The sequence below is a fragment of the Gouania willdenowi genome, chromosome 5, assembly GCF_900634775.1.
Source record: "Gouania willdenowi chromosome 5, fGouWil2.1, whole genome shotgun sequence".
Taxonomy (NCBI): domain Eukaryota; kingdom Metazoa; phylum Chordata; class Actinopteri; order Blenniiformes; family Gobiesocidae; genus Gouania; species Gouania willdenowi.
In genome coordinates this window covers 39,132,019-39,145,730 of record NC_041048.1, presented here as the reverse complement: position 1 = coordinate 39,145,730, position 13,712 = coordinate 39,132,019, and the positions used below count along the sequence as shown (strand labels likewise).

General features: G+C 37.2%; 1 protein-coding gene across 1 annotated transcript; it reads right to left on the bottom strand.

Annotated features, from left to right (window-relative positions):
* Positions 1-459: 459 nt before the first annotated feature.
* Positions 460-12,632, bottom strand: LOC114463432 (ubiquitin carboxyl-terminal hydrolase CYLD). Its single transcript, XM_074783801.1, is given in 16 exon segments — positions 460-877; positions 880-919; positions 921-940; positions 2,094-2,285; positions 2,288-2,297; positions 3,006-3,124; positions 3,210-3,281; positions 3,284-3,316; positions 3,414-3,526; positions 3,600-3,666; positions 5,125-5,258; positions 6,860-6,954; positions 7,049-7,290; positions 8,084-8,207; positions 11,915-12,418; positions 12,502-12,632. Coding segments are annotated over 15 exon segments (1,839 nt in total). The 5' UTR covers positions 12,356-12,418; positions 12,502-12,632; the 3' UTR covers positions 460-740.
* Positions 12,633-13,712: the final 1,080 nt, after the last annotated feature.

Genomic DNA, 13,712 nt, shown 5'->3' with positions numbered 1-13,712 from the left:
AGTGATTATAACTAGTGTACACAACAAGAAGAACAACAAAGTGAGGGTGTTTTGAGTCCGATAGCCCGTCCTAAAAACTGCAGGGTTGAAATCCTGATATTACACATGTGGGATAAAAAGCCTGAATTAATTATATGTAAAAGACTAAAATAAATCTCTGAGTTTGGCCCAATCTATGATCATCAGTCTACAATGTGTTTCTTTGTTTGTCCACTAGAGGGTGGTAGAGTAGATTCTAACAGTGACAAGTCACTCTCCTCCAACAGACAAAGATTTGTTTTGTATCAATTTATAAAGTTTTCTTGTGTTCTGACGTTTAACGCACTGTAGCCTCTTTTTTGTTTGTTGTTTAAATAGTATTTTATCACAAAAGGAAGTTGCACTAACAATAAGGAATAAGAGGCCACAGAGATGAGATAAATAAGCAGGTGTGGATAAAGGATGCACACAAAAATTAAATTAAATTGCACCAACATAAAAACTTTAATCAAGTTTTAACCAATCACAAAAACCAATGCACAGCATATTCCATAGAAATAATATAAATACAATGTAATCACACCCTCACATATAAAAGGTTAAAATGTATATATATTTTTAAGTTTTTCGGACTGCATCCACGTCTGTTCCTTGTGTTTGGGTGTAATAAAGTAAAGTGCACATAAAGCCGACTAAACAGATGTGAGGCATTGTTATTGTTATGGGAACATCATGTCCTCGTCCTCATGTGTGCTTCGCCTCTAATTGTTTGGTTTAGAATGTGTCATCGTGGCTGGGCTGTGGTACAAAAACATGTAGGAGTCACAGAGCAGCCGACGCACTAACTCAGGGGCCTGGGAGGGGTCGGCTCGGTCCAGGTCCTCCTCACGCTGGCACAGAAGTCCCCCACCTCTGGACACGAGCGCACCTCAGGGATGTTTGAAGCCATTTTGGTGATCGCCTATATATTAAAAACATATACACAAAAAAGCTTTAGGATTATTCCTTGATGCCAAAAACAGACGTCAGCGTTACGTTTAATCTTAATTCTTTGAGGATGTCTGATCAGAAATGAAGGAGTCGTGGCTAACCAGTAACCACGGGAAAGGAAAGATGTCAAGTTACAGCCACAAGTGAAGAAAATATCATCTGTTTTTTCAGTCAAATAAAGTTTCTGTATTTCTGTTTGTGGAAGTCCAAACCGTGTCCAGACATTTTAAAAATAAATAAATGTTTGGGGGTTTTTACAATGTACAGACTGTCACATGATCACTTTATTGTATTTATTTTATTTATTTATTTTTATTGTTTTTTTTTATACTTTTTTAATTTGCTATGTATGGAAGCCCGTTTCCCACCAAGTAAAAAAAATAAAAATAACAACTAGGAATAATAAAATAATTTAAAAAAAATCCTAAACCCTAATTGTGAGATACTAAGTCATTAATAGTATCTCATAACTATGATTTAGGATTTTTTTTAAATTATCTTACATAAGTCATAATTTTGAGATACTAAGTCATGAGACACCATCATAATTATGAGACACTAAGTCATTATGAAATACTATCATAATTATGACAGGATTTGTATCATCTTATTTAAGTCATATTTATGAGATATTAAGGTCATAATTATTAGATTCTAAGTCATTATGATATACTATCACAATTTAATAATATACTATCACAATTCTGATATACTGTACTATATCATGAGATAGTATCTCATAATTATGATTTAAGATTTTTTTTAATCATCTTACTTAAGTCATAATTATGAGATAAGTCATAATTTTGATTTATGATTTTTTTTCTCATCTTACTTTTCCTAGTTTTTTATTTTTTTTCCTGGCTGAAATGGGCTTCCATAGGCTGTGACTTAATGCAATATAATGTATGTTTCTTTCTGGGGTATATATTTATACCTTAAAGGGAAACTTAAGAAACTATGAATTTTACTTTCATTTACCCAGAGAAAAGGGGTGGGATTAAATAAGGGTTTTTAATGCTGTCACTTGTCACTCTGTAATGAATACAATTCTTTTAATTTTGCATTACTTATTTAAAATAAATGGACAATGTGAACTGAAATGAATCTTAGAAAAATCTCACCTCCTCTGTCCGCCATGCTGTCACAGAAGATCCAGGAACACGGGTCAGATCCATATTTAACAAAGGACACGTAGTGACTGGTTTGAATACACAGCACAGCAAAGAGCTGCATCACATGTCTTTGAACAGGAGAATCAACGCTTACTTCCTCTGCTACGATCAGAGCACTGGGGGAGTGAGCGCGCCGTGGGGATGGGCGTGAACCTACAGAGAGGTAGATGTTCATCAGTGGGAACAGCTGATTATTAGTGAGGCATGTATGCATGTACTTTTATCATTTATAACTTTGAAACTTTTTGACTTATTACATTCGCTCCTCAAAAATTTAAAACATTATTGTTAAACTATTGTAAGGTTAATGCTTAGCTAATGCAATTGCTAGGCTAATGGTATTGTTAGGCTAATGCTAAGTAAATGTTTAGCTGATGCTATTGTAAGGGTAATGCAAAGCTAGCTAATGCTAGTTAATGCCAATATTAATGCTTAGGCTAATGCTATGTTAATACTAAGCCAAGGCTAATTCTATGCAAATGTTAATACTAGGTTAATGCTATTGTTAGGCAAATGCTAGGCTAATACTAACTAATGCCAATGTTATGCTAAACTAATGCTGTTAATGCTAATACTCGGTTAATGCAATGTTAATGCTAATACTCGGTTAATGCAATGTTAATGTAAGATAAGGCTAATGCCAATGCTAATGTTTAGTTATGCTATAGCTAGGCTAATGCTAGGCAATGTTATTGCTGCGCTAATGCTAGCTAATGTTATTTTAATGCTATGCTAATACTAGGCTAATGTCAATGCTAATGTTAGCTAATGCTAATGCAAGGCTAATGGAGTGTTCAATGACTGCATCCTCACTTGCATTTTCATCAGGAAATGTAAATATTCCAGTTATAATGAGATTACCTGAGTGTTGCAGGTGTTGCAGAACTGTTTGATTCTTCCTGGGAGCAGCTTACGATCTGGTAGACAATGAAGGCATTCGTACTCTGCCAACTGTCCACAGATGAAGCAATCCCTCGGTGCTGAATGGTGAAATTAAAAACATCATTAAACCACAATTATTTATTAACTTATTGGTTTTAATAGTAGGGATTAGAAATGTCTTACAGTTGTACAGCAGATCTGTCAAGTCCAGCTCCACAGAGGGAATGATGTGAGAAAACATCTTGTATTTGTTCCAACCATCGGCATCTGAATTATTAGAATGACGGCATCTGATGGAGTGAAATTACTTGGTTAGACGATTATTCAGAGTGAAACTCTATATATATTCTTCCTTCTTTTTTCTCACCGTCTCAAATTTAAGGTCGCCTGAAATGCATGACGTGTCCAGCAACTGCTGGACGCTGGGAGTTCGACCGATCTGCTCCTTTTCCAGGAAGATTTGGAGAGTGTAAGCACCGTGAGATGGTTCTCGCTTCGATCTGAAAGGAAGATGCTTCATAAGATCCACCAGTCAAAAAAAAAGCAGTGATAATAAATGCTGTTTTTTTTTACCGAAGCTTTAGCAGTGGTTCGATGCACAGCACTTTCTCAAACAGGACCGTGATGAACTCCTCTGGGTCTACAACGATCAAAGTTTTGTTTTTTTTTTAAATCATTTATCACAGACTCAGAAATGTCCATGATTATTCAATAGGCACACTGTACATTTTTAGTTTGATCGGATTTACACTTTTTGAGATATGGACAATTTAGTGAGGGGGGGGTGGTGTTCTTATTTTTTTTTTCCATTTTCAGCTTCCAATATCTCAGGAACTACATCACATAGGAAACTGAAATTTGTTTTAGTAATACAGCTCCACCTACTCTCTCAGAATATATAAACATATCTGCTATACATTCTATCTGGTGGACAGGCCAGCTCCTCAAAAATGGGAAAAAGTTTGTTGGGGTTTGGGCTGGAGTATGTTTGGGCCTTCAGTAAACTTCATAGCATATTCCTCAGCTCACTGTAACTTGATCAGCTTTGAACTATGTACATAGACTGTTCACATCACTAATGTTGACTAATATAGTAGTTTAAATTACATTCCCACATAGGGTAATGAGCAAATGAAAATAGTAAAAAAAAAAAAAAAAAAAAAGTATTTTTTCCGATTTCAAGACACTGTCACCCAAGAACCAATGCAATATCTGTGACTAATCATTAGTGTGTGAACAGTCTATGTTCATAGCTCTAAGCTGATCACATTACAGGAAGCTGAGACATATGCTAAGTTGTTTACTGAAGGCCCAAACATGTTCCAGACCCAAACCTCGACAAACATTTTTCCAACTTTGAGGGGCTGGCATGTCCACCAGATATGATGTATAGCAGATATTTTTGTATATTCTGAGAGAATAGGTGGAGCTGCTGAAAATCAAAGGAAAATAAGGATGCGCAAAAGATTGAGGATAATCATGAAACAACTGGTAAAAAATCTTAGAATTCCTTGTGGGTGTGGGCCATTTGTTGAATGAACCCTTTATTAACAATAATCGTGTACCTTTTTCATCCGTGCGAAACGAATCACAGCCGAGTTGTTGCGAACACTCCATCACGCTCTCTGCTGGCACAAAGCCTTGTCTGCAAACATTACGTTCAATTCAATTTTAGCAAAACAAGAACACTTTCCCTCTCTCCATCTGTGTAATGACTTCATAAAGTTTTTACAAAAGCTGTACAAGATAGATTTTTTAATTAAAAAAAAAGCACAAAAATCATTACATCTGTTTTTAAATAAAAAGGCAGCAGATAATCAGATTCTGTGCTGATACCTGCTGTAAACGGTTGACTATTTTCCTCAGTGTGCAACTTATTGGTTGGTCTGTGTCAGCAGGTCTCTGGTAGATACCGTCCAGGGTCACAGAGGAACTGAACAGACTGAGTGGATAAAACACATTGTTGTTGTTTATGAACTTTGCTCTTTATCTGAAAAAAGATTAGTGAGTCTGTCTTTAATAAGGGTAACACACACACGCACGCACACAGTATTTAGGTATTATAGACCCTGAAGGACCGTAAATAAACTGGTTTTACCTGAAGAGTGTGGCATCAGGTAACAAGAATTAAAGTGACCCTGAATCCCTTTCATTCTTCCCACCAACAGAGACAAAGCCTCAGACTCAGGGATGGGCGGGGCATCCTCACCAGAGTCCTCAAAGGGCACACAACTGGAGACAAGCAAGAATATCAACATTTTATGTAAATATCAGATAAAAGAAACAATGTGAGATGTAAGAAAACCGCCTGAGACATGGTGCAATGAAAGGAAGCAACATCACTGTGATAATATATCGTATCAAACATCCAAAGGCAAAATAAAAGTCTGCAAATACTAATATTAAAATATAAAAGCTCCTGACTTCCTCTTTCTCTGTGTGCACTTATTCAATACAGAGTTGGAATCGATAACTGGAATTAAAAAACACTTCCTGTAACTCTTTTCCTCCTAAACAAATAAAGCAGGGTTCAAACACACCTGAATTAAACTTCAATAATTAGTTTTTTGTTTAAAGCTGATGGAGACGATAGTTCTAATCAGATAAAGACAAAGTGTACGCCTCATAGATCAATAAATAAAAGAGCATTTTCAAAAAACAAAAAAGATTAAAAAAAAGGTTTAAATTGCATTTCAAGCTTTGTGTTCAACCCCACCGCAAACACTGGTGCATTGCATTGTGGGATGTGAAGTCCCGTAGACTGATGCATAGACCTGTTTTTACTGTGATTTATTGTGTTTCTTTTGCATTTCTGGTGTTTTCAGACTGAAAGTTGTGGCAAAATAATGGTGGATGTTTATCTTGGGGTTTACACGGACAGATCTGAATATACTTAAAATTATTAGACAAACAAGTAATGCAGAATGTTATAAGAAGGTTTGGGATGGGATTTCATGAGTAAGTAATTTACTGTGTTCACATTTTTAGAAATATTGTTTTTATTTAGTGAAAAACTGTAATGGAAAATACTGGAGATTAAAACAAACTTGAGTGATAATTTCAACCCTTTACATCTTTTTTTCCAAGCCAATAATCTTTAATTTACTGATCTATGAGACCTACACTATAGCTGTGTTTCCATGACAGTTTTTTGCTAAATAAAAGCAATATTTCTAAAGTTTCTTTAGCGTAATTGTGCTTTGAACATGTTTTCATTGAAGGTTGTTTTGGAGCCTCGTAACTCCCGTGAAATCTCATCCCGTGAGACTTCTCTGCAGGAAGATGGACGCTCCAAATCTCCTTATAACACTCTGCATTCCATTGTTGTTTCACGTCTAATGTGGCACTAATCATTTTTAAGTATAATGCTAAGAAATGTTGTGGTCTCTTCTGTCCACATGTACCACGCCATGTTTTCTCAGAGAGAAGGGGTCATGTGACCAGGTATGTCACGTCATGTGACGAGTATTTGCAGAAAAAATGTTTCCATTGCGCTTTTGTGATACATTTTGATTTCAATATAAAAATGTCTGAAAAACTTCCTCATGAAAGATTAAAAACCTTTTAGCAATACTAGAGTGTTTTTTTTCAAAATCCAGGTGGTTCCATTTCCAGTTTTTATTGCGCGATTTAGATTTTTTAACATTTCCAAGAGTAAGGGAATGGAGCAGCACAGTATCAATTGAGTAAAAATAAAAAAGAATTGTCCTAAAAGCGTAGGTTAGTTTACAACTTTCCATTTCCATATGGTTTGCCAACCTGAAGGTTGTTTCATGGAGGTTCAGAATTCATCTTCTGAGCAGGAGCTGTTAAATCTGCCATCAGGGCTGCACTTTGTGATGGGAACAACAGAGCCCTGTGTCCCTTTGCAGGTGAAATAGCGCTGACCTTTATGTTGTCCATCAGAGCAGCCGTTCACCTCATAGTCCTGAAAACAACCAATAGGAACGCACCGTCATGGGACGCTAACGCTAAAGGAAACTTCCACATGTGTACATTGCTTGTTATCACTCACTAATTCAATCCCAGCCCAGTCCACAGTCTTTCCCACTGGTTTCCCCAACCATCGGATCACCCCGTAGACTTTGAGTCCCGTGTTTGAGACCACCTCCACAGTGGATCCCACCTCCAACGGCACAGGAGACGGACACGGACTTGATTCTGGATGAAAGTCTGTTCAGACTCACTGACGGACTGTTGCCCTTGTCAGAGATCCACTGTTTTGTCAAGGAGCTGATGTGCATCACTGCTTTGCTGCTGGGATCTGTGGGAGCAGAGCAAGTTCATGGTTTAAAAGCTATATGTTAAGTAGAAAAGTAGTGATGCACCAAAATTTGGTCACGGAAAATATTTGGCCAAAAACAGAAAATGCATTTTGGCTGGAACAGGATGTTGAAATGACGTGAGCAAACACAGCAGTCAGCTGACTCACTGAGCGGCTGTATTTCAATACATCTGAGTACTAAAGAGTTTTAGAGTCTTTCAGCGCACGTTTCACAAAGATCGTCTGCACTACATCACGACTGTTCTTGGTCCACCTTGTAAAGATTGTTACTTGAATGGAATTAAACCAGCATGCACAAGAAATTATGCCACTTTGCAAAGATTTTTTATTTTGTTGCCCCTCTAGTAAAAGTGATATAACTCATCCACCAATGAGTCACATGGTGCCTCATAAGGGTAACCTAAGGCTGACAATGCATGTAAAGTATGAGGTATGTAGATAGTTTAGGGAGCGTAATGTTAAAATATGTTCCAGCATGTGATACATCACTGCTTTGAATTCCAGAGTACTGGGACCAGTTTTACTAGTTTGTGTTAATGCCTTCTGGAGTCACAGGGAGTTTATTCAAAACTTTGAACTCGAACACAAGGTTTATGCATGTATATGTGATGGAACAGCAGCTGTATACCAACGTAATGTGTGCCTCTTGGCCCAGGGACTCCCTTGAAAAAGAGGTTTTTAATCTCAACGGGGATTTTTTTCCTGGTTAAATAAGTTAAAAAAAAAAAAAAACATTAAACATAGATCTGGGAACAGGTGTGGTTTGATTTACCTTTGCCGCCTCTCCAGTTTGGTCCAAAGGGGACTGAGTAGGATGGGACCACTTGTATGATGTCTGCAGCACTGAAAATAGGCAACGGGGCAGGTTTCCTGGAGGACAAATTGTGGTCGCCGTCCTATAATGGAGACAAAAGGAAATATGATTTGGATTATGAGGAAATTGGAGGCTTGAGCTCAGATTTTCCAAAGCAAGAAGATTGTGACGCCATAAGTCTATATCGCTTGTGTCAAACTCAAGGCCCAGCGGCCAAATATGGCCCTTTAGAGCAACTAAGAGACAGTAGAAATGAGAAAACATTAATTATTGTGTAAATTGACAAATAATGAAGTTGTGGATATCTCAAGTTCACAATTTTAGAGAAACTCCACATTATTTTTAGGTGTATCACTAGAATGCAGTGATTTTTCACTGCAAATTGTGGAAAGAACTCTAAATTTTTCCCATAAATCTTGAAATTTCTCAAACAATGCCACAAAATTCCTCTAAATTACTCAAAAATGTGTTACTAAATCAAGAAGTTCTTAATGAATGAATGAGATACAAACTGGTCCATATTTGGCCCCTGAACTAAAATGAGTTTGACACCCCCAGTCGACATGTTGGTTTGCTCCCACAGTCTCATCTTTGTCTGACACAGTGAAAAGACTTTACTAAGGGGGGATGTGTCTGTGATATTGTGTTTGTAAGACCTATGGTGGACAATTAGTGCATAAAGCGTGTTTTTCTTTGTTCCACAGATCAAACCATGATAAGCAGCGTACGTGTGTCGAGCTGTGCTCATCATATCTCACTAGAAATCTGACCGTTCGGTTGGTTAAAAAAGCAGGAATCATCACCAGAGATAATCTGGACATATTTCATCCTGATAAAGAGCTTTTACGTCTTTTCAGCTTCATGCATAACCAAGTGATTCATGACTGTGGCCAGTAACACCAGCCAGGCTTCACATTTCCTTAGTCGCGCTATCCGAGCTTAAAAATACTGCTGCGTGTCTATTCTGGCATAAACGGTAAAGGCCTGTTGGGGACGGTGTGGGAACAACAACAATCAGGGCTTTAAATTAACACCCGCCAACCCGCCAATTGTGGGTAAAAACAAATACCATTGCGTCTGTTTGAATCAGCAGGCTGCAGAAACGATGCGACAATCATTGTTGCCAGATTGGGCTGTTTTCCGCCAAGAAATTTGACGGTTTTTGTGTGTTTAGGTTTTAAAATGTAATGCTTATCTGGCAACCCTATTGGTTGTACTAATCCTACGTTTCCCATGAACACTATGTCGTGACGTGTTATACAACAATTGGCTACGTGCTTACGTTAGTAAAAGGAACGGCGCAAAACAAACAATAGGAGATGAAATTAAGTTAATAATTAATTAGGAAAAAAACAAATGTGTGGAGATATTTATCAGGTGTTGAAAACCTGAACTGTTAAAAAGGAAGGCTGATGCTGACACGGGAAAATTAAGATGATACAGGATCTGAAAAGAAGAAGAAATTGAGGAGATTTATTACTAAATGGATGTCGGGTCGTGAGTGGCTGGTATTCACCATTTGTTCACCTTTAAAATGTGCAATACACAGTTTGTGGGGAGTGGGATTTGTTTACATTTGAAGAGCATGAATGTTGGTAAAATAATTTCTCTCTACAGTACATGTGATTCTTATTTTGTACTGATTACTTTTATTCTTTCTAACTTCAAACAGTGTTCCAGGGTTTTAATTTTCTTCTGGGTTAAGTTTGTTTATTAAGTTATGAGAATATACTTTATAAAAGGTTCACTTCTCCGACACACGCAAAGTTACACATTGCACCTTTTAGGCATTGTTACAACATTGTTGTTGAATTAAATGTTTATATTTTTACCATTTTAATGTATTTCTGCAATCAACTAAAATAAAAACTATTTAAAAAAACATAAACTAAACATAAACGCTTAAATATATTCAGTGGTACTCATAATGTAGTTAATTTTCTCTGGAAAAAAAATTGGCTGGTGGAAAATCTGGTTGGCTGGTAACTTTAACAATCTACTAGCCATGCTGGCAGGTGATTTACAAAGCCCATACAATACATTTCAATGTTACAAATGGCATATTAAGTTTTTTTGCGTTTAGTTTATGATTTAATCTTTACTTAAATAAAAAAATGAAGTTTTTTCGGAGACAAAAACGGCAAAATGAAATGACTAATGAAAACTTTAGACTTAAATTAAATCACGTAGGCCATATCATCAAGGATCTAAAACGAGCACACAGCGCTAACATATGAAGACGGTGCAACTGCTAATGCTAACAAAACAATGACAGGGACGTCTTATCATCACACTTTTTAGCGTTATTTACAGCTTACCGAAGTGCTCTGTTCGTCGTCTCCAAAGATAGAAGGAATTGAACCCTCAATCAGACAAAGTCTTTCTGTAAATCCTTCTTTATACTGGCAGAGGTTGATGAAGCAGTCATCCTTGAAGTGCTTCGCGCACACAAAAATGACCTTACCCACAGATGTGGATACATTTCCATGATAAATAAAACTCAACCAGCCACTTTGAAAAGGTTCTGATGCTGGGAGACGGTGTAATGAAGCGTGTGTGTTACTACATCCAACAACCGAACATTTTGACTTATCCTCTCGTAACTTCTGCATCCTTGAGCTTGGACTACAAAATAAAAGCGAGAAATAAAAATGGTGGATTGCTCGAAGTGTTGGGCCTGGAGTCGATGTCTTAATTTGGCAGTTCTGCTGCAAATACTGTGACGTTATTGTTCAAAAAACTTAATAGAGAATAGAAAAATCGAAACAGATTGAAAAATATGACCAAAACAGAATATAAAGATATCAACGGAGCACCTGAAGAGATTAATTTGAACTTTTCTGTACTTCTGAACACTCTAAATATACAACAAAATGCATTTAAGGGCTAGAAAAGTGGATTTAGCATGATATGTCCCCATTAAACAATTCATACAGATATAGGCTGCAAAAATAAAAAATAAAATAAAAAAAATAAATGTCAAGAGAAACCAAGACCACAGTGTTGTAGTGGACTCTCTAGTATCACTGTGACAAGTTTCATGAAATACAGTAGCATAGTGAAAAAAAAACTTGAATCATATTTGACCAAAAATGCATTGTAATAGTATTAGTGCATATGTTCAAAAATGTATTAAAAACTAAAAGAGAAATATCAAGAGAAACAAAGACTACAGTGTTGTGAGGGGACACTTGAGTATCACTGATACGTTTCAAAATTTTACATTTTACTGCAGAATATTAAAATATTCTTAGATTAAATCTGACCATAAAAAGCCCATCTAAAGTAAAATCGCATATAGAGATGGGCGATATATTGTGATCCGAGATATATCAAGTTTTCTTTTTTGGCTTTATAGAAAATTACAATATCGCTTATATTGATATATTTTTATTTTATAGCTTATTTTGCATCAAAATACTCGTTTTTATGGAGTCGCTGCTTCCTCTATTTCTCAGAACATAAAAAGCACAGTCAGATGGATTGCTGAGTGCGTTCTAAACCAGACCTTCATCTAAACAAGCCACACTACAGAGCTCACTCACACGTGCTGTCCCTTCGAGGAGAAAAAGTCAAAAGTGTCACATATTGTGCAGTTGTTTGTTAATAAATGAGCCTGTGTGGCATTTTGGATCAGCAAATTTAACCCAGAATTGTCTTCCTGATCACACTTTATTTTAATTAAAATTATTGAGATTTATATCATATATCGCCACTTTGAGAAAAAATATCGAGATATGAGTTTTGGACCATATCGCCCAGCTCTAAGCACATATGTAAAAAACTTACCACAAACTTGACCTCAAAGCCCAGCATGTGCAGATCTTCCTTGTTCTCCTTCCTCCCCACCTGGAGCAGGTTCTTCACCAGTCCAGGGAGGTGTCCCCCCCTGTGCTTCACCACCACCAGGTCCTCCAGGTTCAGCTCACAGATGGCTGAGAACAGCTGGGGGTTACACAGCAGCTCCAGACGTTTACAGCCCGACGGGACGAAGAGCAGCAGCTGGGCCTGGTGTCTGCTCAGGGGGTACGTGTCCTCCCTGCGGACGCACCCTCCTGGTTTGGGGGTCCCCGCGTCCTTCCCTCCCCCTCCTCCGTACACGAGCCCCGTGAACTCCCCGCGCGCCGTCTCCGCCTCCACGCGCCCGATGCAGCCCCTGCTGAAGCCTTTCCGGTACTTTCCTCTGATCACGATGAAGAACTTCTCTCTAACTGCGCGTTTGGGCTCCATTAAAATCACCTGTGGAGATTATAGTGGGAGTAGACCAGTTCAACCACTGGGGGGACACGTCACCTGCAGTAGAATAAATACAATATGTATTAAAGTCTGTGTTTTTGTATTTATTATATATATATATATATATATAGGATACTCACCGTTTCATCAGCCACCCACACAAATGTTTTTTTTCCATTAATCCATTCCAATGTTCTAGAACAAACAGCTGGATCGCTTTCTGAAACTTTCACTGAGGAGCAAAGTGCAGCTGTTTAAATAATAACCTGAGTTAACGCCCATTATCTCCGCCCTAAAGCTGCACGAATGTCAGGGAACCATAATAACCATAATAAACCAGACATGGGCAAGAAAAATGGGATGGTTTGACCCAATAACTTATCAACTATAATAATGACACCATCTGAGAATTCATAAAGGTTTGTGTGATGTTTTGTTAATTTTTGCTGTTTTGTGTAATTTGTCACAAAAAGAGAGAAATATATACAAACTGACCGTAAAATATACAAAACTGTCACAAAACACACAAAAGTACATTACATATCAATGAAGGACAATAAAAATACACATGAATTACGCAAAACAGCAAAAAAAACACAAAATGACAACAAAAAACAAAAATAATTAGAGAAAAATGCACAAACTGACAGCAACAATATACAAAAACTATAACAAAAACACAAAATGACATTAAAATTCAATGAAGGGCGACAAATACACATATAACCAATTACACAAAACAGCAAAAAATACACAAAATGAACACAAAATGTTTTTCATTGTCCATTTATTGTTTTAATGTAATTTTCTCATTTTGTGTATTCTTGCTGTTTTGTGTAATTTGTGTTTTTGTTGTCCTTCATTGAATATAGTTAATGTGTATTTTTGTTGTTATTTTTTATTTGTTGTCATGTTTGTGTGTTTACTTTTCGTGACTACACATAATTAGATTAAGGGCCACATGGGGCCCCCGGGCCACCAGTTGCTCATGCCTGCATTAAACGTTGCATTATAAATGTTCAGACCAAGCTGGAATAAACCTTTAATCCTTGGTGTGAAACCTGCGGTCCGTGTGCCCTATCCGGTCCATATCAGCTCGTGTGGCGGCTATGCTAGCTCCACCCCCTCTCGGATGCATCCAAAGCCACGCCCCATAAGCTTGAACTGATATAAATAACAACAAATACCCCGAAGGAAAACAAATAATGTTCTTTCCAACATAGACATAAACTTCTGCACCACTGTGCAGGCACTTTAGATGCATTATTTATGCTCCATATTTATTGGAAAACAGTTACGAGACATGAAGGCATCTGATTGGTTATTTCCATTTGAACCAAATGTTTTTACA